This window comes from Panulirus ornatus, chromosome 19 (genome assembly GCF_036320965.1).
Source record: "Panulirus ornatus isolate Po-2019 chromosome 19, ASM3632096v1, whole genome shotgun sequence".
Taxonomy (NCBI): Eukaryota; Metazoa; Arthropoda; class Malacostraca; order Decapoda; family Palinuridae; genus Panulirus; species Panulirus ornatus.
Window position 1 is genome coordinate 4,666,429 of NC_092242.1, and position 27,385 is coordinate 4,693,813.

The 27,385-nt window shown below is 37.4% G+C and overlaps 1 protein-coding gene across 4 annotated transcripts; it reads right to left on the reverse strand.

Annotated features, from left to right (window-relative positions):
* Positions 1-1,110: 1,110 nt before the first annotated feature.
* Positions 1,111-23,014, reverse strand: myd (stromal cell derived factor mayday). Of its 4 annotated transcripts, XR_011714082.1 has the most exons (9): positions 22,861-23,014; positions 20,939-21,138; positions 19,804-19,963; positions 19,391-19,530; positions 16,650-16,763; positions 15,296-15,445; positions 12,133-12,296; positions 3,505-7,951; positions 1,111-2,641 (listed from the first exon to the last, which is right to left on the reverse strand). XR_011714082.1 is itself a non-coding variant. In XM_071673508.1 (8 exons), the coding sequence occupies exons 2-8, from the start codon at positions 21,102-21,104 to the stop codon at positions 7,775-7,777; spliced, it is 1,071 nt and encodes a 356-aa protein (XP_071529609.1). In that variant the 5' UTR covers positions 21,105-21,138; positions 22,861-23,014; the 3' UTR covers positions 1,111-7,774. The 4 variants fall into 4 exon arrangements, 3 of the variants coding, with proteins under 3 accessions (XP_071529609.1, XP_071529611.1, XP_071529610.1); XM_071673508.1 differs by having other exon boundaries at positions 1,111-7,951; XM_071673510.1 differs by having other exon boundaries at positions 1,111-7,951; positions 22,885-22,970.
* Positions 23,015-27,385: the final 4,371 nt, after the last annotated feature.

Sequence of the window (27,385 nt, forward strand, 5' to 3'; positions counted from 1 at the left end):
AGTATCTCTTCCACTCCCTCCCGCAACATGTCCCTCTAGTTTCCTCACCCCTTGCAACATACACCTTCCATTATGACAAATAACAAGCCTTTATCAATTCCATACCACAAGCAATACGACCCTCCTCTTTCTTAACCCTATAAATATGCTTTCCTATTTCCTCATTCCACACAACATGCCCCTCCTATTTTCTCATCCCTAGCAACACGACCCTCTCATTTCACACCTGGAGTATACCTTGTCATTTTCTCACATGCAAAACATGCTTTCATACTTTCTCACCAGGAATACATTCTTCATAATTTTTCAAGCCTGAAACTTACCTCATACTACCTCAAACTTGGATCATGCCTTCACATTGTCTAACACCAAAAACATGTCTTTACAGAGGAAGATAAATATGGAATGAGGAGCCACTTGGGCATGTGGTACACTCAAGTAAGCTTGAAAGGGTAGAGAGGCATCACTACAAAGCTGAAAAATTTCACCTCTTGAATCTTGCATGGAGCTGTGAAAAAAGCCGAAGATTTGGGGTTAAAGGAGTTTGTGGTATTCCAACAGACCTTAATCTACACTATTCACAACACAATCTATCTATAATGCATTCATTCTGCCAACAATTTTATTATCATAAACTCATGCTTCCCTGATATATTACAATTCATTCTTTATTACAGCAGTAAACAAAGTATACACACATAAGATTACAATACTTTGTGCTGAAAAGGAAGATTCTTGTCAAGCAACTACAATGGCAGTAACATAGCCATTAACAGATAGCATTAACAAGGTGATGGTCTTTGGTTTAGTCTTGAGGCAAGCATGACAAAGTTCATTTCTGTCATGTTTACAAGTGACACCTCTAAATGTAAGACCTAAATAAGGGCATTACTTGTTATCCAAAGCAGCAACTTATATAGTATACCTAACCATGCGTATGATTTAGATATGGATATGTAGATGAACCTAATTAAATGGGTGTGCTTGAAGACTTACAGAAAAAAATATAATAGATTTAAAGTGTACCTTTAACTTAACATTTCTCTTGCTAATCATAACTTTCACAGTAAAATATATATATATTTATACAGAGGTGTTAAAAAGTTTGAGTTAATCTATCAGAGAATTTTATTTCTAATAATATCACAGAGGGTATCATGGACAACCAAAATAATGCTGACACCTAAGATCAAGGTCTCTTTTTTTAAGATTGCTTTATGTTTAGGCATAAAATATAGGTTAGTGGTATTCTATTTAGCAACAGAAAAGAAGCATAATAGTCTACCCAAAACATTACTATTTAAGTAAATGTGGTATCAACCCATTTACACTAGCATATATTGAAGAACAAAATGCATGAATAAATTTGCTCGATAATTTCATAGTCTGGAAGTACGTATGATATATATATACCCTTTCCCAATCTTTGGGTGGATAGTACAATTGATCTGTAAGTCTAAAGCATGTGTGTGTACTAACACAAAGAAGTGAAATTTCATACAAGCATGATGTGTGAGTAAAAAAATGGTTTGCAGTTGCCTTCTACGGCATTTGTAGAAAAAAAAAAAAAATGCTTGTACATAAAGGAGCTATGCCCATTCCCAATCACACATGCATTTGGGTAAAGTTATGTACGGTAATGCAATCTTGTTTCATAAGATATGGCTTAGACTTGCAATACCTATTTCATTAACTGAGCATGTGCCTTTAACTCCTTTACTATTCAAGCCTGCAACAAGTCTGAACATTTTGTAATTACAGCTCAATAATACCTCATTCATATTGGTGAGACTCACAATTTCTGTTATTCATATCATAGATTATGGTGAACCTCAAAATAGCAACTGGTACTGGTGCACACACAAATTAAAAAAAGAATTAAAGCTTCATACTGGTAGATGCTGAGTACATTTAAGCCTGTCCACATTTCAAACCAAATTTCACCAGAAATAAAGTAAAATGGATTATAAAAGTCTAACATATGAAGATACTATTCTCAATCCATTACCAGCTTTTTCTGAAACAAATAATGAATGAAACAGCCTCACATAACTGAAAAGTGTTTTTGTCTCGATAGTGATTAGTACAATTACTTTACGTATAGCTTTCTATAGTATACATAAATACACATTTAATGCAACTGTAGCTGTACCAAAACTATCAAAATTGGGAAGACCTTTCTGAAAAATTATTTGTATACGTCTGAACGGGTTACGACTTTGTGATGATTCCAAGAGTACATAAGCTGACTCATAATTGGGTACATATTTTCTTTAGCTAAGTAAATGGGAAATCTTGGCATGAGGACTCTTCAACAACTATCTATTAAAATTCACTAATTTCTACACCTAGAGAAGAATGCTCCCTTGAAGAAGTAATTGTTTCTAACCATTCCATGAATTTAAAATTTTCAGTCAAATATGGTGATAAAATTGTCTTGGAGTAGTTATGGTAACCTTTTTTCCTTATCTCCTTCATTTGATTAAATCAAGGATAATGTGATTGCTTAAGTGAGAGAAGTATAAGAAATAAAATAATAAAGGACACTTACTTTAATACATAAGATATCTTCCCTGGTTGTGTGGATAATCACTTAAAAGAATACTAAAAATCCTGAAAAGGCTTCATGGTTGGGTCTGTTCTGAAAATGCAAGAAAAACTTGTAACTTAGATCACAACTGGCACTGCAGCATACATCATTTCCCTATCTACCTGCATTCTCCTGTAAAGCCAGTCTATACACAGAATGCAAGTCAACGATGGCAATTATTCATGAAGGGAGACTGGAAGGAGGAATGCGTCTCATAAAAGTGACTCTTCATAATTCCACAGAAAATATCCTCTTTTGCATCAATATAGGTTTCCCTTGTGTAATGAACAGTCACTTACAAAGGATGCTGACATGTATCAGTAAAATAAAAAGAATACTCACAAAAGCAAGTGTATCATCCAAACCAAAAAAATTAGTTATAAATTTTTGCCAATCATGGCGAGTTTATGAAAAACATTTTCCTAAAATATAAGCTTCTCAAATGAACAACATATTATGGAAATATATATATATATTTCTTTTATCATATTTAGTCGCTGTCTGGAAAAAACCCCAAAAGGTACACATATAGGATGATGAAGTCTTTTTGAATCTGAAGCCTAATCAGCTTAGCATAAATTTCATAGAATGCAACTCTGGTACTTTTATAGCTTAGAACTAAACTTTTAAAAGCACAATTCAAAAACAAAATTCTATATATCTTTTATGGACTAAGGTAACAAACTGATATAATTAAGCATGAAACAATTATTTGGTTTTGTTATATGAATTCAATTCTGTCAAAGCACTTACATTTCTTAGACAATTATCAAAAACTGTACCAGGATACAATAAAAATGATTGTCTGTATGGGAAGCTTTATAACTTGAGATGTGAATTTCATCCTAAGCAGGAAGGCTTCAGATCATAATGTACTTTGGCAGTTTTTTTTCACATATGCAAAAGCATCTTACCTCTGATATTAAAGCTGATATTGTCAACTTAGTTGTTAGTAAGTCAAAGATCCAGTTTCTATCCTAGGTGTTCTAAGATAGTCCAAATTCCAGGTTTCTTGTAGTACATTAACTGAACTTGATTAGTATTCAAAGCACAACTGTGGCTGAAGTTAAGAGGGTATCTTTTCTCTAAGTGAAGGCCATTTCCCATGGGAAGAGTCACAATGCAGGTGTGCTTGTTGCTGAGCTACATATGCTCATGAGCATATACCATTCTTTAAAATTTGCTGTCTCCATTTCTTTTTCTGGCTTCATCTCCCTTAGAGCAAACAGTAAACAAATGCTTCATTTTTGTGAATGCTAAATCAACTTGCAGAATTCTTCATCAATTGTTCTATGTGTAAGTTTTAGGTCTTATACAGGAATGAGTGGAGATGGTTGGTAACTAAGGTGCTAAAGACGATTCTGTAAACATAATCTATTAGAAAATAGCATATAACATTCAGTGGACTGAAAAATTTCTTATGATGAAAACAAAGCAAGTTACTATATGACCTTGGTTTCAAGACAGGTGTATTTGAATTTACCTGGTCACCATCCAACTCTGCAGAAAATTACCATAATAACAATTATGGCAAAAATGGTTGCAGTCAACACAGTTTTACCATTACTATGTAAAAATAATATGACATACATCATGCAAATATCAAAAACATTTTTCTTTGTATACAATATATATATATATATAAAATACAACAATATTTTCAAGAACAGTAATGAAAATTTCACTTGCACTTCATGTAATACTGAAGGACATAAAAAACTACAATGGGTAATTTACCTAACAACACAACAATTACTTTTCCCTGATCATTTTTAGTACGAAAACCTTCAGTATGGTTATTGCACAATTTCTATTTCAACACTACAGGTACAATCTAACAGTTACTTAAGCTTCAACTTTACAGCAGATTTACATATTTTTCATTTGCCTGTCTACATCATCCATACTTTCTACTACATATTTAAGTAGCTTATGCAGAATCTCTTTCACACAAAATACATTCATCCAGTCCACTCAGTCCTTCATGCTTTTCTTCAGCTGTTTTCTACAACTGCTCTACTTCCTACACCTAAATAAGCAACTGAAATCATTGTCTCCACATGACCATGCCACCTCAGTATTCTATCTTGTGCTTTGTTGACCTCTTCCTTTAACAGATGCCATCACCCTCTGAGTTCCTTGTTCCTCACTGTGCAGCTTACTATGTGCATTACTATTACAATCAATATTTTCATATGTATCTATTCTATTCATCATTATAGCTGCTCCATATTTCATGAGGAGTGGATCAGGTACTCAGAGTCTCTCATAACAATCACACATAACCTACACTCAAAATTAAATGGTACATGAGCTCCTTTTCTAATGTAACTGCTTCTATTTTCTCACTTTACACATCTCCATTCACCTGTTTCTCTAGTATAAAAGTGTTGTGTAGGTCTGTCTTTTTTCTATCTGTAATTGTATAAAAATCTGATTTTCTTTCTTCACCTCTACCTCATTTTCCTTTCCAGGAACCTTGCTAAAAATAATACCCAAATTTTTCATGCGTCTAAAACCTGCACACAATCATAAAAGATTTTGGGGTGGGGTTTCAAAAAAGAAATGCAGATATAAATGCAAACAAGAGTACAGAAGATGTGTTTGAGAAATGGGGATTCAGGATATGAAACACAGGTGGATGACAGAAGAGATGAAGAGGAAAATAGATCTTGCATTTTTGGGTATTTCATTAAAATCTGGCAAAGATGGTAAAGTGGATGCTGAGATATTGGACAGTTTTAAGGCAGGTAAGCCAAAGAATTTCCATTGAGAATAAAGGCAAAATGTTAGCAATCAGGTTAGTTTAACCTTATGCAATGAGGGGTCAATTGGTGCAAACCACACCCTTGCATCTGTATAAAATGTTGGCTGTTTCGTAAATTGTTTAAGAGATTGGGAAATGAGGAAGTAAGGTGGTGGGTTAAAGTTATGCTAAGAAAGATGAAGAAAATGATTGATTCTACTGTAGACCAGATATGAGGAAAGAACAAATGTAGAAATAATGCCTGACACGAGTGAGTAGAGCTTATGAGATGTGGATGGATCATATGATGGGTAAGCATACAGAGAAGGACAAAGCTTGTGATATTTGAAGTAGCTGCTGCATTACCCAATTTATAGTATAAGAGAATAAAGTACAGAGAAAACAAATCGACTGACAATGTAATCAAGAGCTATTTATAATAAACAAAAACATCTAAACTATACAAACAAAACTGTTACATATGGAATCTTCTGAAATGCTAATGCTTTAAAGCATGTTTCCAACATTCGTATGACAAAACAATGAAATCTGAATAATAATGTGAAAATCTCGATTCAACAAAATATTTGCTGAAATATAAAACACTTGAGCTACAGCTCGGGGATTGACGTTTACTTCCAAGCAAAGCATTCATGTTACATGATAATATGCCCCTTAAATCAACCTTGCTATGCAGCTGACCTAAGATGGGAAACCCTAGCAATTCTATTTGCAAATGAGTTATGACACAAACTGTAAATTAAAATGCTTGCTTCACACCTTAGGATCTGTACACTTCACTGATGATGAAATTCCAAAATGTTGTCACACTAACTTATAAAAATGTCCATTTTGGAAAAGATTACTGATTAAAATTCAGCATTCTTGAATGACCATGCTGATACTATCACTTTATTTTTATACCTTTCTTAGTCCATTACATCCTCACAGACAATCAGAAGGCATTTTACAGGAGACAACCATATGGAGTCAGTTGGGGAGAAAAGAGGTGTTCCTGTACTCAACCTGCTCGAGATTATACTGCAACTAAAAAGTCATTTATGTCGAGGCTACACCACTGGGAGTACAGGCTCATCAAAGAACTTCAAACCCCAAAAGAGTGTACATTTGCTTGCTAATTGTTTGTTGAATTATCAACTTGTTTTGAAAATAATAGTACTGCTTTTTACACCCATTTTCTTTAAGAATCAGCCTTATACAAGCATGTGTTACTTAATTTTTTGTCAGTACAGTGAATCATGCAGCTGAGATCCTTAAACAGAATAATTTTAGCTAATACCCATTAGATGATATCATTTGCTAGACCTTTACATTTTGAAAAAGTTCTCCAAATGTTCTGATGTGATTCTAATCAGAGTTTGTGATTTTGAGAAGATTAATGGCCTAATAAAGAATGGAAATGGGAGAGGGAAGAACATTCCCATTATCCTTGCAAGAATAATCCATAACATATTTCCATAAGCAGATTTATTCTTTTTTTAAATGAATAATAAAAAGGCACGAATGTTGATGTTATCCACATCAAGTCAATTTGCTTTAAAAGAGAAACACCTATTCTTCAAGTAATGACAGACATGCATGCTTCTCTGAGGACAATAGACTGCAGGAATCAGGAAAAGCTTAACAGGTAAAAAAGCTCTGCAGTCCAGCTGCAGAGGGAAGGTAGTGGCTCATGAACTGGACAATCGTTCAGTAGCCAATGCTCACACTGTCAGTGGACCATAGTAGTCTGTCAGGTGCTGTGTGACTATGCCAATGAAGCAGTTTAACTTGCTTGTATTTCTACTGAAATCTGACCTACAGTATCCATACAGAGTGCATTCTACAACTCTAATCTAAGACTCAACAGATTAAGACAATGAATTACCTTTCAGAGGTGGAAGGACATGATAAGAGTTTGTCTGTAACCTCTAGAAAAGAAAGCTGTATGATTTCCAGTTCTGTGAATCACACTTGTGCTCAATAAGAAGCAATATCTGATCCAAAACGCTAAAACTAATTTAGGTATTACATTCTAATACCTGGTGACAGAATCATTTATCTTTCCAGCAGAATTCTGGACAATGTTTACATCAATTTAGACTTCTTAATAAAGCAAATATGAATTCCTTCTCTATATAATATTCTGCATATTATACTTCATGGAAAAAATGGCAAAAAAATTCCCTACAATCCTGCTGTCTAATGCCTATATTGATATGTAAAACACAAGCTTCTGATCAGTTTTGTGGCACTAGCTTTCAACTTATACTCATGTAAGATATTGCATGGGTCTTGATGATCTTTTTAATTCACTGTTCACAAGAGATTTTTTCCAAAATCACTTGCCTCCATGCAATTTTCTTATGTTCCCTGCACAGATGAAAGTGGTTAAAGAGCTATTTCATAATTCTTACAAGAATATGAAGAAAAAAAAATCAGAACTCATCATGGAAGCTCTTTGCAGCATCAACCATCTTGCTGCTCATAAACATTTCCCTCTGAGCAAGAACCTCAATCAGAGTGAGCACTCCATCTTGGTTGGTGTCTCCTCCACTTAAGAGATTGACTGCCTCTTTCTCTGCATGGTGCACATTACGTGGATCTATGTAGCGCTGTTGGAATAAATATCAACATCATCAACTACTAAGAATGTGACCATAAGCTGAGAGAAATATTTCATAGGTTTGTTGAAGGAGAATGATGTGGATGCTGAAACACCGCTTTTGAATCAGGAGTAAATGTGCAGATACGAGCATGGGGGGGGCATATAATAAATGTCAAATGATGAAATATGGTAGAGCTCAGCAAAGGAAGTACAAAAGAGGACTGTGGTACAGTATCAATACTTATGCAATATCAACTCTATAGTGAGGAAAGGTTGACTTACAAGATTAAACATACATCTGTGAATCAAGTATGAAAGGGCTATACTTATGAAATATGCTGCAGCATATTCCCTCTGGCAGACTGCCAAGAATCACCCTAAATGACTGATGATACGATTTTTTAATCGAACTTCACAAAGACCAATCCACAGTGAAACAAACTAAGGAGTAATGCAAATTTAGCATTGTGAATTAAAGGATATTTTTTTTTGAGGGAAGGGGCTAAATTTGTCATTTCTGTGGAGGGTTTTATGCATACTGAATACTTTTAAGCTGTTTTCTTTCAAATAATATTTCAATAAATGGAAAGAACATATCAATATGTCAAATCTAAGCATTGTTTTCATATGGGTGGCAAAACTGTATGACAGTTTCAATCTAGTGAGAAAAATAATGGACAGCTTTCCCTTTAGCTACTGCCTTATCTGATCTAACCTTATATATAGGTGACACATATATGAATAGCTAATGTAATTCTAAAATGAATATGCAAACATATATGTGAAGAAAGGGGTTGATCATGCATGAGTAATTTTCTTTATTACCATGACTGGTCTGGGAATCTCGTGAATATTGAGAATAGTAAAATCAAAAAGGATAACAGTGGCGGTAAAATTCTAATCGGATCTATAACTTCCCGTTCAGCATTCACCTCACTCACTCAAGATAGTTATATCAAATGTACTGAACTGTTTTTTGGACACAAATACTTCTTGTTACACCTTGCAAAGCAGATGGAGGGGAAGTCAATAAAATCAGAAATGACAAGGTGTAATATCAAACCTATATCCATGTTCAAAAAATAACTGCATTTGAAGCAAAGTATCACTTTCATATAAATCGTTTCATGTAAGTTATCTAATAGATGGTAGCATCTAACTAATCTGACAAATGTATGTTATTTAATTAAGGCTTCAGTTGCCATGCCATTTCTGTTAACATAAAAAAACCTGATAAACTTTAAAAACAAACTCACAACCAGAATATACATTCATGGAAGTTTAACACTTGCTGAAACCTGTGAAACACTACACAACAAAACAATGGTGTCCCTGATATATATATATATATATATATATATATATATATATATATATATATATATATATATATATATATATATATATATATATATTTATTTATATTTATTATACTTTGTCGCTGTCTCCCGCGTTTGCGAGGTAGCGCAAGGAAACAGACGAAAGAAATGGCCCAACCCCCCCCATACACATGTATATACATACGTCCACACACGCAAATATACATACCTACACAGCTTTCCATGGCTTACCCCAGACGCTTCACATGCCTTGATTCAATCCACTGACAGCACGTCAACCCCGGTATACCACATCGCTCCAATTCACTCTATTCCTTGCCCTCCTTTCACCCTCCTGCATGTTCAGGCCCCGATCACACAAAATCTTTTTCACTCCATCTTTCCACCTCCAATTTGGTCTCCCTCTTCTCCTCGTTCCCTCCACCTCCGACACATATATCCTCTTGGTCAATCTTTCCTCACTCATCCTCTCCATGTGCCCAAACCACTTCAAAACACCCTCTTCTGCTCTCTCAACCACGCTCTTTTTATTTCCACACATCTCTCTTACCCTTACGTTACTCACTCGATCAAACCACCTCACACCACACATTGTCCTCAAACATCTCATTTCCAGCACATCCATCCTCCTGCGCACAACTCTATGCATAGCCCACGCCTCGCAACCATACAACATTGTTGGAACCACTATTCCTTCAAACATACCCATTTTTGCTTTCCGAGATAATGTTCTCGACTTCCACACATTCTTCAAGGCCCCCAGAATTTTCGCCCCCTCCCCCACCCTATGATCCACTTCCGCTTCCATGGTTCCATCCGCTGCCAGATCCACTCCCAGATATCTAAAACACTTCACTTCCTCCAGTTTTTCTCCATTCAAACTCACCTCCCAATTGACTTGACCCTCAACCCTACTGTACCTAATAACCTTGCTCTTATTCACATTTACTCTTAACTTTCTTCTTCCACACACTTTACCAAACTCAGTCACCAGCTTCTGCAGTTTCTCACATGAATCAGCCACCAGCGCTGTATCATCAGCGAACAACAACTGACTCACTTCCCAAGCTCTCTCATCACCAACAGACTTCATACTTGCCCCTCTTTCCAAAACTCTTGCATATTCTTGCATGATTCATGTGAGAAACTGCAGAAGCTGGTGACTGAGTTTGGTAAAGTGTGTGGAAGAAGAAAGTTAAGAGTAAATGGGAATAAGAGCAAGGTTATTAGGTACAGTAGGGGTGAGGGTCAAGTCAATTGGGAGGTGAGTTTGAATGGAGAAAAACTGGAGGAAGTGAAGTGTTTTAGATATCTGGGAGTGGATCTGGCAGCGGATGGAACCATGGAAGCGGAAGTGGATCATAGGGTGGGGGAGGGGGCGAAAATTTTGGGAGCCTTGAAAAATGTGTGGAAGTCGAGAACATTATCTCGGAAAGCAAAAATGGGTATGTTTGAAGGAATAGTGGTTCCAACAATGTTGTATGGTTGCGAGGCGTGGGCTATGGATAGAGATGTGCGCAGGAGGATGGATGTGCTGGAAATGAGATGTTTGAGGACAATGTGTGGTGTGAGGTGGTTTGATCGAGTAAGTAACGTAAGGGTAAGAGAGATGTGTGGAAATAAAAAGAGCGTGGTTGAGAGAGCAGAAGAGGGTGTTTTGAAATGGTTTGGGCACATGGAGAGAATGAGTGAGGAAAGATTGACCAAGAGGATATATGTGTCGGAGTTGGAGGGAACGAGGAGAAGAGGGAGACCAAATTGGAGGTGGAAAGATGGAGTGAAAAAGATTTTGTGTGATCGGGGCCTGAACATGCAGGAGGGTGAAAGGAGGGCAAGGAATAGAGTGAATTGGAGCCATGTGGTATACAGGGGTTGACGTGCTGTCAGTGGATTGAATCAAGGCATGTGAAGCGTCTGGGGTAAACCATGGAAAGCTGTGTAGGTATGTATATTTGCGTGTGTGGACGTGTGTATGTAGATGTGTATGGGGGGGGGGGGTTGGGCCATTTCTTTCGTCTGTTTCCTTGCGCTACCTCGCAAACGCGGGAGACAGCGACAAAGTATAAAAAAAAAAAAAAAAAAAAAAAAAAAAAAATATATATATATATATATATATATTGTGTGCATACAGCAGTAATCAAAATTCATCTGAGACAGTCATATAACCATTTGCAGAATAAGTTTTGCCCTAAGGGGTGATTTCTTCCAAACGTATGGGTGGAAAGCACCAAAAAGGCAATCCAATAGTGTCAGAAACTTCTTAGAATCAGTGCAAAGTTATTAATGGATGACCTGAGTATACTTGGGAATGAAATAAACACCCACGTCTGTCTGACCTCTTCACTGATAAAGGCTGACTTATTTGCCAATGTTCATAAACATCTTGTGGAGGGGATGACTTAAATAATCTGGGGTAAGAGATGGAGCTTAGCCAAAAGGCAGGAAAGCATCTGCTACCTCATAAATTTCCTCATTCCATGCAAGGAGTCTGCCATCACTTTACCTATCTAAGGTTTCACAGTAAATCACTATAAAAACTTAATCCCAGCTCCTCTCAACAATATCACTTACCATTCCCATCATCTGTCACCTCACTTTGCATTCTTGTTTTCAATAAATGCTGTTACACAATATCTATATCAACTATAACCACTGTTTTTTTACTGCACTAACACTGAGGATTTCTATTTGATCTAAAGTCCATTTTAGTATGAGGCTGGTTCTGCAAAGAAATTCTATTAAAAACCTGTTTGTTAAGAGCAACAACATCATACATTATCTATAACATCTATTAGGTATATATATATATACAAATGCACTGTGCCAAATGCAGCACACCTTGACATACCAATAGTTCCCTTCTTTCTAATTTGCCATTCTCATCTTCATCAGCAATTCTGAATTCCTTAAGGCGTTCATTTCTGTACTGTTCTACAGTCATATAATCTGGCACCTCATTTACCTCTGGATCAGAAAACTCATCTTCAGTCAGTTTATTGTCTCCATCAATATCTGAGAAAAAACAACAACTTTGAAATGGCTAAAGTCACTTTAGGAACAATGTATTGCTTTTTAATATGAATAATCATACACTGCAAATTAAAAAATTACCTCTTAAATATAGAGAAAAAGAAAATAGAAAAAGGTCAGATTTCAGCTTGAGAAAAGTATTGAGCTAAAATCTTCACCTGCCCTTCACCCATGTATTTCACTTATAATGCTGTCAAAGCCTTATAGCTAACATCAGTAAGGTAAGCACGTACCTGACAGAAAATGCTAAAGTCATACCTGATGCATACAAAAGATGTTATTACAATATGTCCAAACAGGTAGTGTGAGTAAACTATCAAAAAAAATGCTGCAAGCACCTGCTAAAGCTCCATCTACATGAATCCTCCATGATGACGTTCCCACAGTTCTCTATGCCATCAGTCTCAGACCATGAGGCTCCAGGTGAGCTGAGAGCAGTAAAGGTGAAAGAAGCCTATCCATGATGACACTCTTTTTAGCTCAGTTCTTTATCCCACCAGTCTCAAACCTCTGAAGTCTTAGTTTCCCTTTTTGAAAAGCTAATCTTAAGTATTGATTTTAAGCATTAATCTTCCTTAATCCCTCAATAACTGTCCACTAGTTTTATCTAAACACATGGAAAATTCCAGTTTGGATCATATCTCTCTTCTTCACCAAAACCATGAAAAGTTTGCTCGATCTGTTCTTCATCTATGGGGCAGGAAAGTCTTCTCCAAGATACAGCTGATGGCTGAATACTTGTGTGTACCAATTTATGAGACTGGCAACTCAACATTAAAAAAGTAATACTTTCTGTATCTGGCATCAACATTCCTTAAAAAGTATACCTGATAGTGACAAATTATGATTTCAACAGAAAAATGAAGAAAAATATAGTGTCAATTACCCAACAAAAAATAGAATATAAATGAACAATTGTATTCTTTTTTCAAAACTGAAAGAAGTTATATTTTCAACATCATGCAAGAAAATTCAATAAAAACCATATAGAAGAAATGTAAATATTTAGAAAAAATTAAGAATAAACACATGGGAGGGTATTGATTGAGAGGGTGAAGGCATGTACAGAGCATCAGATTGGGGAAGAGCAGTGTGGTTTCAGAAGTGGTAGAGGATGTGTGGATCAGGTGTTTGCTTTGAAGAATGTATGTGAGAAATACTTAGAAAAGCAAATGGATTTGTATGTAGCATTTATGGATCTGGAGAAGGCATATGATAGAGTTGATAGAGATGCTCTGTGGAAGGTATTAAGAATATATGGTGTGGGAGGCAAGTTGTTAGAAGCAGTGAAAAGTTTTTATCGAGGATGTAAGGCATGTGTACGTGTAGGAAGAGAGGAAAGTGATTGGTTCTCAGTGAATGTAGGTTTGCGGCAGGGGTGTGTGATGTCTCCATGTTTGTTTAATTTGTTTATGGATGGGGTTGTTAGGGAGGTAAATGCAAGAGTTTTGGAAAGAGGGGCAAGTATGAAGTCTGTTGGGGATGAGAGAGCTTGGGAAGTGAGTCAGTTGTTCTTCGCTGATGATACAGCGCTGGTGGCTGATTCTTGTGAGAAACTGCAGAAGCTGGTGACTGAGTTTGGTAAAGTGTGTGAAAGAAGAAAGTTAAGAGTAAATGTGAATAAGAGCAAGGTTATTAGGTACAGTAGGGTTGAGGGTCAAGTCAATTGGGAGGTGAGTTTGAATGGAGAAAAACTGGAGGAGGTGAAGTGTTTTAGATATCTGGGAGTGGATCTGGCAGCGGATGGAACCATGGAAGCGGAAGTGGATCATAGGGTGGGGGAGGGGGCGAAAATTCTGGGAGCCTTGAAGAATGTGTGGAAGTCGAGAACATTATCTCAGAAAGCAAAAATGGGTATGTTTGAAGGAATAGTGGTTCCAACAATGTTGTATGGTTGCGAGGCGTGGGCTATGGATAGAGTTGTGCGCAGGAGGATGGATGTGCTGGAAATGAGATGTTTGAGGACAATGTGTGGTGTGAGGTGGTTTGATCGAGTAAGTAACGTAAGGGTAAGAGAGATGTGTGGAAATAAAAAGAGCGTGGTTGAGAGAGCAGAAGAGGGTGTTTTGAAATGGTTTGGGCACATGGAGAGAATGAGTGATGAAAGATTGACCAAGAGGATATATGTGTCGGAGGTGGAGGGAACGAGGAGAAGAGGGAGACCAAATTGGAGGTGGAAAGATGGAGTGAAAAAGATTTTGTGTGATCGGGGCCTGAACATGCAGGAGGGTGAAAGGAGGGCAAGGAATAGAGTGAATTGGAGCGATGTGGTATACCGGGGTTGACGTGCTGTCAGTGGATTGAATCAAGGCATGTGAAGCGTCTGGGGTAAACCATGGAAAGCTGTGTAGGTATGTATATTTGCGTGTGTGGACGAATGTATATACATGTGTATGGGGGCGGGTTGGGCCATTTCTTTCGTCTGTTTCCTTGCGCTACCTCGCAAACGCGGGAGACAGCGACAAAGCAAAAAAAAAAAAAAAAAAAAAAAAAAAACATGGATTCTCCAATATTACTATACATATGGGCAAAACTAAGTCAATACAAGGCCTAAATCATGCACATATATCTTTATTTATATATGTGTCCACATGTGTAATGTATCTATACAGCAACTAAATCAACTTAAAATGAGGAAAACCAAATGCCTTGCCTGCCAAGTGATCAGTGAAACCCAGCCTAGCACACCTGTTAGCAACTGTGCACATGTTGCAGTTGTTTCAGAGTTACAAGGATGTTCCCGAATCACCCAGTACAGAAAATGTCTTTTGTAAGACATAGGATAAATTTGAACTTTGGAGTCATGCGGTATAAATCTTTACTCAGATATATTCAATGGCTGCAGTGAAAAGGATGAGGAAATATACTACTCAGCAGACATTAAGATATCTAGTTTTATGTGCTCGAAATGTAGTAATTGAATCTCCGATATAGAAACACGAAGGACTGTATCAACACATATGTAACATAACAAATCTCACCTAATCTAGCAATTGTTTCTTCAACAATGTTTAGAATGGTTGCATGGGAAGACTCTGGATGTCTGAAAGCCAAAAATTCATCAATGGATAGTTGCTCAGGATCATTCCGTGCAGCCTCTGACCAAGCTGCCTTGTCTCTCATGATGGTCTCTGTTGATGATGATAACAAGATAGTGTATGCCTCTGCATCTGGAATAAACTGAGATACTTTCTTCAATATAACAGAACTTAATATGTACAACATTTTTTGATATAATCCAAAAACATATCAAACACAAGCTATTGCTTGAATTGTTAGTAAAAAAATCACCAAAGCAACTTGATAAATAAAGTTTCTGTGTTGCAGGATTGCCCTTTATGAAGACATATCCATCCTGCTGTCTTCCAAGAAAATACTAAGAAATTTCAAGATAATCCCAGTATACAGAAGTTGATTCCTGTAACCCATGTGTGCACTTGGGATTGATGCATATGAACACATATGACGTTCCATGCTGACTAGCTTTCACATCTCTTGAATCGTTAGCAAGTATCTTCAGAATAGCCATCTATATAACTATATCTATGATGCCAGTTCCCTTCAGTAACTCTCTCAAGGGGGTGACCACAGTAAATAAATATCCATAACTGGTGAACTCTAATGATGCTTCTTGGCTTTTTAGTGCCTCACCCTTAACAGGCTACTGGTAGAGGGCAACTCTAGTACAGTGTTTTAAGAGGCTCTTACCCTATGATCTTACTGAATACTTCTACATAATATGTCTACCTAATGTTCCAGCCGACTACTTATACCAACTGCTCCCACCTAATATTCCTAGCTACTACTTCCACCTAGAGTTTGTACCTACTGGCAGTACTTTGTTTGCATTTTTGATGATATCTATATCATACACTTATAAGCAGTGGTGGAAGCCACTGCAATTCATACTATGATATTATTTTGAATACATATTGAAAAGACATCCTTGTGGATAGGGTGGAAAATACAACCCATGCATCTCTTATCTGCCACAGATGGTGACAAAAAGGGGCTGGAAACCCTCACTTCCTTTATCATCCCTTTCTAACTGTAGGAACAAAGGGAGCAAAGTGAGGATTATTTGTGAAAGGCTTAGTTCTTGCACTACCCTGCTGTGGCATTAAAGACAAAGAAAAAAAAAGAATATAAAACATTCATCTGCCCTAGACAAAGAGCCATGGAGCACTGCTCTTTTTCCCATTACATCATCCTCAGAAAAAAAATATGACATTGTCTCTCAGAAAAAATATACATCAACGCCTTCTGGATATGTAAAGTATATCAGATCCTTAAAAGTGTGTAAACAATTGAAAATTCAAGAAGGGTCATGTTTACCTTTTAGTTCTCTGGGCATTCCTTTATGGTCTTTCTTGTGGTCCTCAATGTACTTATCATCATAGCCATGTTGCTTTAAGAAGTATCGGTGGAACTCATCCCAAGACACTTGACCTATACACACCAAGAAGAAATAAGTTTATTTGGTGTGCTTTGTCATCAATTCACAGAAGTTCATAATGCCAAAAGTGCAGGTGGTACATGAGGTATTGGTGGAAAAAAATGAGTGTTAAGACAGAATGCAAATTACCAGTATGGTAGAGATATGAAATGTGGATGTGCAAGTATGATGTGAAGGATAAACATCTTCGGCCTTGGTGTTACTTTTGATTCCAGGTCCCTTAACTATCCTCTCCCTTTAATCACCTCTTACTACCCATTAGTTTTTTCCTCTCAAAATATTCCAATCCATTGTTCCATTCTTAATACTAACTTCCATTAGAATTCTGCCTAAAAGCTGCAATACTAATAAGGCCTACAGCAATACTCACACAGCTAAAACACCAAAACTCAAAAAAAATTTTCTTCTATGGAACATAGTTGTCACAAAAGACATTTATTCAGTATAGTACAGGTATACTTAAGCGAGATAAAATTAATTATCTAAGCAAATAAAGTATGGTAACATGTGGAAAACTTAGACTTTTACATCTTAAGAATGTTAAATCTCATTGCTTTGTATGGAGTTCACAAAATCTGATTTGAGATGATAAAATTCATATGTGCTTAACTATGACGTTCAAATACTATATATACATATACATATTCATACTCGCTTGCCTTCATCCATTCCTGGCACCACCCCTCCCCAAAGGAAACAGCATTGCCACCTACTGCGTCAGCAAGGTAGCACCAGAAAAACAGACAAAAAAGGCCACATTTGTTCACACTCAGTCTCTAGCTGTCATGCGTAATGCACCAAACCACAACTCCCTATAAATCCATGCCCCATGGACCTTTCTATGGTTTACCCCAGACGTTTCACATGCCCTGGTTCAGTCCACTGATAGCTGAGGTGGAAGGAAGGTGTTCTATACATCTTCGCTTTTTCCAAAATATATGACAACAAAGCCTCCTTTGCAACTAAACAAAAAGGTACAGTATTTGTGAATCAACAAACTCATGAAAGTTGTGGGTAAATGTAAATATAAATGTAAATGTAAATATATATCCCCTGTATTTTCGTTTCCTGGTGAGATGTCCATATAACTTATTGCCAAGGTTAGCTGTGGGTACCTGAGAAGATTGAAAATTTTTTTGTGGATAAATAGATATTTGGCATTTATACATGCCTTCAGAAAGCATGGCCTATTCAAACAAGGACAGGAAACTTGAGGTTGCACATAAAGGTCCTTTGTACTTTACTGGATAGATGTATTCATATATGTCCACAGCCCTTAAAAAAGGTTAAACATAAGTACAGTAGTTGATTATGGAAGGATGTTAAGGGCCTTGTAGCAAGAATCTTACTAGGCAAAGATACCAGTTGTTCGAAAGTTTGTACAGTGAGGAAAGCAGTAGCTAAAACAGAAAAACAGTGGTAGGTACAAGATAAATCTTGATCCACATAACACTCAATTCTGGAGATTCAAAATTCACAAGGCAAGCAACAGACATTTTGATGTTGAAATAAGAATGAATTTCTCATTCAAAATCAAATTAACGGTGTTGATTTATTAGATGTGTGGATAAAGAATGGTAACATCACTGCATACATAGATCTCAGAGAGAACTAAAAAACCACGATGGGCACAAGCAAGATGATAAGCAATAAGTGGAAAATTAGTAAGAAGGCTGCATACGCTGGTGACAAGACTGATGAAAGAGTCAAGTCTAACTGATGGACAAGAATCCTGAGAAGGGCCAGTATAGCTACTACTACTCAGTGGCAGTGCAATCAAAAGGAACCTGAGATTCTCTGCAACCAAAGATGCCCTATATATATATATATATATAATGTCAAATTTCATTCTGTTTGTTTTCAAACAAATCTGAAATGAGAAAGGGTAAGTAAGAAAGGATGTGAAGACAGAAGGTACAAAAGAAAATAAGTGTAAGATGCATGCACAGAAGTCATAAATCTAGCCTGATACCTTAGTATTAATGTGATGTACAGGAAGACCAGAAATTCCAAAACAGAGAGTCTAAGATGGTTCTAAGCACGACTTTAACACTCAAAAAAGTAAGACATATGATAATAAAGAGGAAACAATAAAAGTAAGTGGATTAAGTACATGATATTAAAATACTGGTGTTGGCAGATTTTGTAAGCATGTAGTAATGCTATGGGAGAGAAGTCACCATCAATGAAGTTGTATCATCATGTGGACAGAAAGGAGTACAGCTTCATTAAGAATGTTCTTGCCCCAAAGGAGCCAAACCTTATCATGCTCCTACCTGGAGCTTGCCCTCATAGCTGCAGGAACCCCATATACAGGGGCCCTAGGGTCACATGATAATAATAATAACATTAAAGTATCAGCTGATGGAAAAAGCATAGGAGCTTGTTTAAAGACTGAAAGGAAAAATGTAAAATAAGCTATGATCATTATGCTTGTAATTCTGTATGGGTCCCTCCACAGTGTAATGATTAATGTAATTTTAGAAAGAATTGAGGACATGAGATGAATTTGTGACTTAAAAGCAATGATCATAATTCACTAATACATTTGACAGAAAAATGTGCGTACAGTCAAAGAAATAAGTCCAAGCCAGTGATAATGTTAAGGCAAATTTCATACCATTCCTTGGATTCTGGTCTATTGCTGTGAACATGAAAATATTCTCCTTCAAGGCAAGATTGAGATGCTCTTTGATCTTAGAGCTGATCCATGAAGACAATTCAGACAATTCTAAGAGGCCATCAGCATTACTGTCAGCTCTGAAAAACAAATTTAAAAGAACTATAAAAATGGAAAAAGATAATCATCTGATAATCTGGTACTATTATGAGACAGAGCAAAACAAAGAAAACATATTGCTACACAGTATCTATTGTTCCAGTTTACTGCTATATTTATTCATCTGAAATTCTCATCCTGACATTTGATAACTAATTGTTTAATATTACATGGCACAAATTTTTTCTGTCTTGATACTACCTGCAAACAAAGGTCATTATTTTCAAATAAAACAAAGTACTTGATAAACAAACTTTTTGAAGGTTTCTGTCAGTAATGAGATCTGTTGAGAAGTTTCCAGGCCAGCATTGGAATCTCGTAGAGCAGCTTTAGCATACTTCTCAGCCTCTCTCTTTACAGCTTCACGATGCTTTGCTATGACAGCCTCAGCCGACAAGTCGTAGTGAGAATGAACTACAATCAATAATTAAGTAAAAAATTTATAACTAGGAACAAAATGTAATTCTTAAATTTAGAACTATACTCCAAACTAACAAGCTTCTCAGGGCATTATATTTTCTGACTCCACTGACAATGCCTACGATTTTAAGTTTTCCAAGACAGGATACATATTAGTCAAGCATACTGGAATTTCCTTGACTGTATTAGAATATTTATCATAATGAGACAAAACAGTTAGATAGAGCACATAAGAAAGCCAAAATGCAGTTGATAGAAAAAAAGGAATGGTCTGGTGATTTTCTTGAGCCTAGACAGAAAAGAGAATAAGCAGCAGCTCTCAACTCTAGCACAGATATCAAATTAAAGTTCTTTCAATAATTTAATCTAAAGTCACCCCACTCTAGACTAAAATGAACCTACAAATGTAGGATGAAAATGGGTTCTGACTTTTGGGTAGCTCTGTTGAACTAGAATAGTGTGAGCTAAAGATACTCTATCCAAGGTAGTGTAAACAAAATCAGGAATGAAATGTAGCAAGGTTCTAGTTTATGGATATCTCAGAAATAATCTAAGGATTCATTAGAAATGGATATCTGATATGTATTAACAGTGCTTTAGACTGGGGAGCCTGACGGGACAGTTTCTATTCTCTACCACTGTTTCATCGCTGACTTAGCAACAAAATCTGATATATGCAATCATTTCTTATACTAATTCCTTTTTGCTCATATTGTAAATGTATTTTTCCATCAGATCACCATTGTAAATCATATACAGTTTAATGCCAAAGGTGAAGGTAATATATCTGTAATATTCTAATCACAGTAGTACTTAATATTTCAAAGAAATCACTAAATATCTCCTTCTGATTCAATGTTTTGACTCTGGCCGCTTTTTCTTACACAGATAGGGATAAATCAGAAAAAAATCACAAAAGGCCAAAGCGTAAAAAAAAAAAAAAAGATACTGTATTCATTGCAAACTTACGAGTGTTCGATCTTAAGGGGATGTGCAGCAAGTGAACGAATCCCATAAAAATCAAATAAGCAGAAGCAAGTCCCACCCACAGTCTGAGTCGTACATCTAGCCTCATAATGCTGCTGACTCTTAACAGTTTTCTCACTGGTATCAGTATCATCATCAACAGTGACATGACTGATGACTGGGAGCCAAAGAATGCAAGACACCTGGAAAAGATATTGTACAAAAGTAGGAATATGTGTGACTAGGTGGTTCAGAGATCTCCTATAGTATGAAATGAAGTCCATTTCCACTTCCACACATAAAACTGCCAAACTCCCTCTAGATAACTTTACTTTCCATCCAGATGAAAGAATCCAAAAGAGGTACATATATAACTGATACATGAATACATCTAAAATTAGTATCTTACCAGTTTCTTCAGCTTGTTGAAAACAAATGTTTCTAGTTAAAAACATACAGTACACATTTAGAGGGCATGACTTTACCTAAGTTCTGTACAGCTACGCAGTGACATCAGCAAAATAATCAAAACAATCATTCTATAATTCCATATACATAATAGTAACTGTAGTCTTAAGCAGGATAGTCTTTTCTATTCATTGAAGCACTTTGCACAACAGTAAAAGGATGGTTATATTTCAAATTTCCAAGAGTCATTCTTAACTTTCACAACAAAAGCAGAATGATAACACAACATTTCGTCCAAGCACCATCATCAGCGACATTTATGATATACAACCTTTCATCCAAGGATTGGACATAATTCGCTTGAAATACAGTACAGAAGATGAACACTCTAGAGTTTACGTTTTGGAATCATGAAGCAGTATGACCAACAAGGTGATGACTACAAAACCACATAATATTAGGTTAAACTGGGTGTAATTACGTTACATTTCCTGGATTGGCTTCGACTCACTTTGTTAAAGCACATAAATATGAAGACAATATCAACCTACAAAATCTAAACTAACTTAACTTAGCATTCTTAAAAGTGATTGCTGTTGGTGGAATACAGCTCTGTTAAGTATACAAATCCACTGACATGACTATTGTTTGAGCTCGTATATAAATTGTTACTTTTAAAGCATATAATCAACTTTAAATTTCCATGATCTTAGTATGGTAATAATATTAATGTCTTAGACGACCACTAACTCTTATTTGAGTCTTCTAAATCATTCCCTGCTCTTGTAAGCTGCAAGTGTGTTATCTTTATCGAGGGAAAGTGTAGCACTGCTTATGTTACTGCTATATCTATCTGGGTGTTTATTCTGTGATCTAACTTTAAAACATGACAGTTGATGAAGTCTGGTCTCAGCCAACAAAATTTCTCCATTTGTAAGCTGAAGGTGTTATATGGGCCATTCACCGTAGTTATAAGGTTCAAAATGGTAAAAAAATGTAGCAGGGCACAAACCTTTAATCATGGGGCTTGGTATCTCTAAACTTGAGCACTAAATGAAATAATCAGAATAAACCTCAGTATTCGGGGCTAAGCGTTCACTGAAACAGAATTACTCGTTCCTCAACATTCACCGAGACTGAAGGTTTCGTGATATCGCTTATCTTGCCACAATCTGTGCAATAACAAAGTCGATAAGGGCAGTTTCCATGACTGCCAGGTGAATTATCTCCTGGTTTCATGATAACTGGGACAAGACGTACTGACATTTGCATGTGTACCCACTAACCACATATGGCAGCCTGTTGTTGCAGGAATTCGAAAGTACCGGTAATGCACCATACACATAATCAGTGAACATTACTTCCTTTTAAATGTGAAAAATATAAGCAAATGTTTACAACTTCCTTCCCATGTAAACAGCTGAAGATGTGACAAGTGGTCGTGGTTTGTTTACATCACGTCAATGGGACATTTAAACAGAAAATCTGGCTGTTTAGCCAACATGGCTCCCACTAACCTGTAGCAGGCATCCGTCCCGTACCTCGGCACTCTTCGTGACACCTGGAAAGTTGATTCATGTTGGTAATCTTCACTTTCTCTTCCTCTTGAAGTCCAACCCAAGGCCAGTCCCAAGCACCGTCGTCATGGCAACAGCTTACGGCTCGGCTAAAGGCAGTCAGGAAACTTGGACGCCATTAGTTGAATTAATTGTTATCAAGTATCTCTTGAATTATATTTGGAGGTGGTAATTAATATGACTTAAGAGAAAGACAGGTTAAAGTATTTTTACCAAACGAATGTATATAATATTTTCCAAGCTCTAAGACTAAAGAGAGATATTTACGTGTAACATGTAATGAAATAAGATGAAAGGAAGATGTCCTTTAAGAGACATACTGCATTTATTAAAGAGACAACATTTAAATAACAGAGAACATGTCAAGTCTGTTTAGGGTACGCTGATTTCTTAATCATTACTCGTCATACATTTGTAAATCCAGTAACACGTTAGTGTTTCATTAACTCTGAGTTTGTTCCTGTATCTAGTTAAAGGGATTGATTTGTGCCGGTAACCCTGCCAAATTTATTGTGCACCCCATGCTCATCCTGTGAGCGGTAGCGCAAAAGGATTACATGGGGTCACAAAGGGTCTTAAAGAAAGAGTTGCTACAAACCACGTCTGACGGATATCTGGTTTGTTTGCAATTAGGTTGGCGGTCACCATGGAGTCAGGAGGCCAAGTAAGCCATTACCATATTGATTGAAATCACCGTGGCACCTGAAAGCTACATTGAAAGACCATAAATCGTACACAAATCCACTGTAATTCAACAGACAAACATATCTTTCCGGTCGTATCATTGTAATAGTCGTTGATGGCGGTATATCATCATCATACCCAATTAACAATGGTGTCCCTCAGGGTTCCATCCTATCATTTGCCTTTGTTCTCTCCATAAATGATCTTTGCTGAGCCTCACCCTATTCTCTCGTATGTCGACGATTTCACTTCACACTTTCTTCCTCACACCCATACTCATTCTTTTTCTCGTTTTTTTTTTTATACTATTCGCCATTTCCCGCGTTAGCGAGGTAGTGTTAAGAACAGAGGACTGGGCCTTAGAGGGAATATCCTCACCTGGCCCCCTTCTCTGTTCCTTCTTTTTGGGAAAAAAAGAAAAAAAAAAAAGAGAGGGGAGGATTTCCAGCCCCCCGCTCCCTTCCCTTTTAGTCGCCTTCTACGACACGCAGGGAATACGTGGGAAGTATTCTTTCTCCCCTATCCCCAGGGATATTTCCTAAATTGATTCGCACCTGTGAAACACAGCGGAATGGCAAAGAAATAACCCATTTCAATTCAACATTAATTAAACGAATTCTGTATTTCTAAATCTCACCAGTTTCCTTCTTTTCAAATTCAAAACATTAAAATTCAACATTGCTGTAATATAAGCAGCAATCGAGCTTCACAAATTCGCCCCCCTAAAAGCTATGAGCGCTTTATAGGTAATATATTCATTCATTTTTTACGAGTAATAGTTCCTTATTTACGAGGGTCGTCTTTCTTCTTATTCATGTTATCTTTTAGCGAAATATTTGTGATTGAAGCGTGTTTTTATCCGTTTCACGTAGGCTACTATATGAGAAGTATTTGATGAAGAGCAATTAGTTCAATCTATAATGGTGCGATAAGATTTTGTGGGTGTTAGCTCATAAAAGAAAATCTAAATTTCCCGTTTGGCTTTCATAAGAATATTTAAGCCATCCAAAAATTTTGTTTTCTCTGTTGTAAATTGTCAAAGAAAACGTAATTTAAAGCAAACCTCAATCATTCTGCTAGGCTATTCTGGAACAACCTCACGAAACCGGGAAAGTGAGTTTTGCTGCTCCGAGTGTGCCAGTTAACAAAACGACCCTTTGATAAGTTTCCGACTTAGATGCATTACAGAAGTAACTTATCGATTTGAAGGAAAGGCATGTGATTTAAGATCAAGGCAATATGATCAGAAACATTATTTTTATCTCACAAATACCAAATGAATGACTTGGGATGACTATGATCACCATGGACAATGTGAGGCAAAAGTAACCCATGAAATCCTCACCTAACTTTACATAAGGGCCGAAATTTATCTTGTTTTTTAATATCATGCTGTTACACATGGTAGTGAAAGGATCGAGGAAGAGAGGCGTGAGTCTGGGAGGAACTGAGCGTGCGCGTCATCAACTTTGATGAAAGGGATCGAGTATTAATGGTGGGACTAGGACTGCCTAAGTAACGGACAGATGCTCACATTTTTCATCTATCTTTATGACGTATGACCGCCAATTTCCAACAACCTGCGACATTAACACTAAGAATGTCAAGGAGTTACCCTTTTCCTTGTTTCTAGAAGTTATCTGCCTCTAAATATATCCAACTTATCTTTCCCGATATCAATAGCTATCATTTCTGTTTACTCTACTAGGTAAAGGTATGAAACCACTTTGCAACCAAGACCACCAAATGTATATCCCATCCCCAGGTTCATCATACCACAGGAGTCGACAGCCAATCTCATTGCCAGCTTACCCCTGGCTGTAGCTGGCCGTCATCCAGCAAGGGGGTCTTGCAACTCATGATCAGCAAAACGAAGGTGAGAAAATATTCCTTACGACAAGAAAATAATTCTCAAGGTATATACATTATCCTCCTCGTTTAGAAAATCCTAAATCTGCTGCCTTGGGTGACATAAAAACATGTCCTCCAGTCTGGTTCCTGACGGCACCCGTGTGTCTACACCTAACCCCAACAGATGATGTCAAGGTTACCAACACATTTGCTGAAGGAGCGTGATGTTCGTGCATTCTCAGCTCAAGTTCCTTCACTACCGGAAAACTCAGCGTGACAACTTACTCATGGGTTTAGGGGTCTCGTTTCTCTCTTGTCTTAGGGTCTACAGAAGAACGTACCGGGCCCGCAATATGTACAGGGTCCAGTACAGTCTAGAGTGATGCCTCTGGTCTGTGTGTAGCTAAGAACACTGCTCTTCTTGCAAGATCCTATTCTGTACTCATTTGTGAGTAATGCCACCACATACCACGTCTGATATATGATTATAGGATCTCAGAAACGCATCCAGTTGGAATGCCCTTCTTCGTATCGAAACGTAACGTTCGGATGTCCTTGTTCGTATCGAAACGTAACGTTCAATGTTTTTTTTTCTTTTTTTTTGGTTCATGTTCATCACATGTTGGTGACTGTGGAGGATTGACAAGGCACGTACCCGACCTCGAGGATCCCGGTGTGTGCAAGGATAAGCTCGATTCGAAGTGCCAATCAGAACCCGATGATCGGACTGGCTTTCTTCTCGGTCTCTCTCGTTCATAAAACTGATTCTCTTTTTTTTTTTTCATATGACCAAAAAAGAAGGGTCGCTTGTGGTTAGAGTGACGCGTCTGGCAAGTATCACAGGGAGACGCAAGTCACCTGTGAGTAGGGCATGAGGGGGAACTATACTTCTGAACGCTAATCCTTGAACACATATATATCGGACTGACATTCTAACATCAGGGTTCGTTGATCTAATTCTGAACCATTGACAGACTCTGAAACATTTGCTTTTCCGACTTCGATGTTTCCTGATTCTATGTGTCTTTACGAAGTAGCAGCACCCAAGCCCTCAATGAACACCTAGGTCTTTCGTCAACACCTAACACCCAGATTCTCCGCCAAAATCCAGGTCCTCCGACAACACCCAGGTCCTTCACCAAAGCCCAGGTCCTCCACCAAAGCCCAGGTCCTCCACCAAAGCCCAGGTCGTCCGACAACACCCAGGTCCTCCACCAAAGCCCAGGTCCTTTGACAATACCCAGGTCTTCCGCCGTACGACACGGCTTCGCTGGCCGGGCAGGTGCCTTGAGCACGGCCTCCTTCATTCCCACCCTCAGAGAGATGGATCTTGGCAGATGTGTATTAGGTGTGTCAACTGAACTTAAGGATGAACTGAAAAGTGTAAAATTGAAATCAGTATAGCGAATGAAGAGGCAGAGAGTGGTAGGCGTGATCGTTATTCGGCATTCGTGAGGAAGGAAGCGCGGGAAATGGGTTTAAAGTGCTCAATATGTCACCCTTTGACGCTCTCTCACTCTCGCTAGGTTGCGGAACACGTCAAACTCTTCGCGGAATTTCTGTGCCTCCAAGAAGCTGATGTTCATCTCACGGCCAGACGAGCTAAACTCACAGAAATTTTAATACTATTAACGCCAGTTTTGTGATGTCTAACCGTCCTAGCATTGACTACATTTCACACCACCACTGGAGTCTCAGATGGCACGAAGTATCGCTTATTTCACTTTTAAGAACGTAGAATATATTGATTATTTAGGACATCAAATCTCATATTATTTCCGGGGTAACATGCCCCTACCAGGACCCCCTCTGGGTTAGACATGTATGCGTCGAACAGAAACCAGGCACGTTTTCGTTTTCAAATTCTCTCTCGAGTTGACATCTCTGGGGGTTGTGGTGATGACGAGGAAGGTCACCCATCATACTGAGA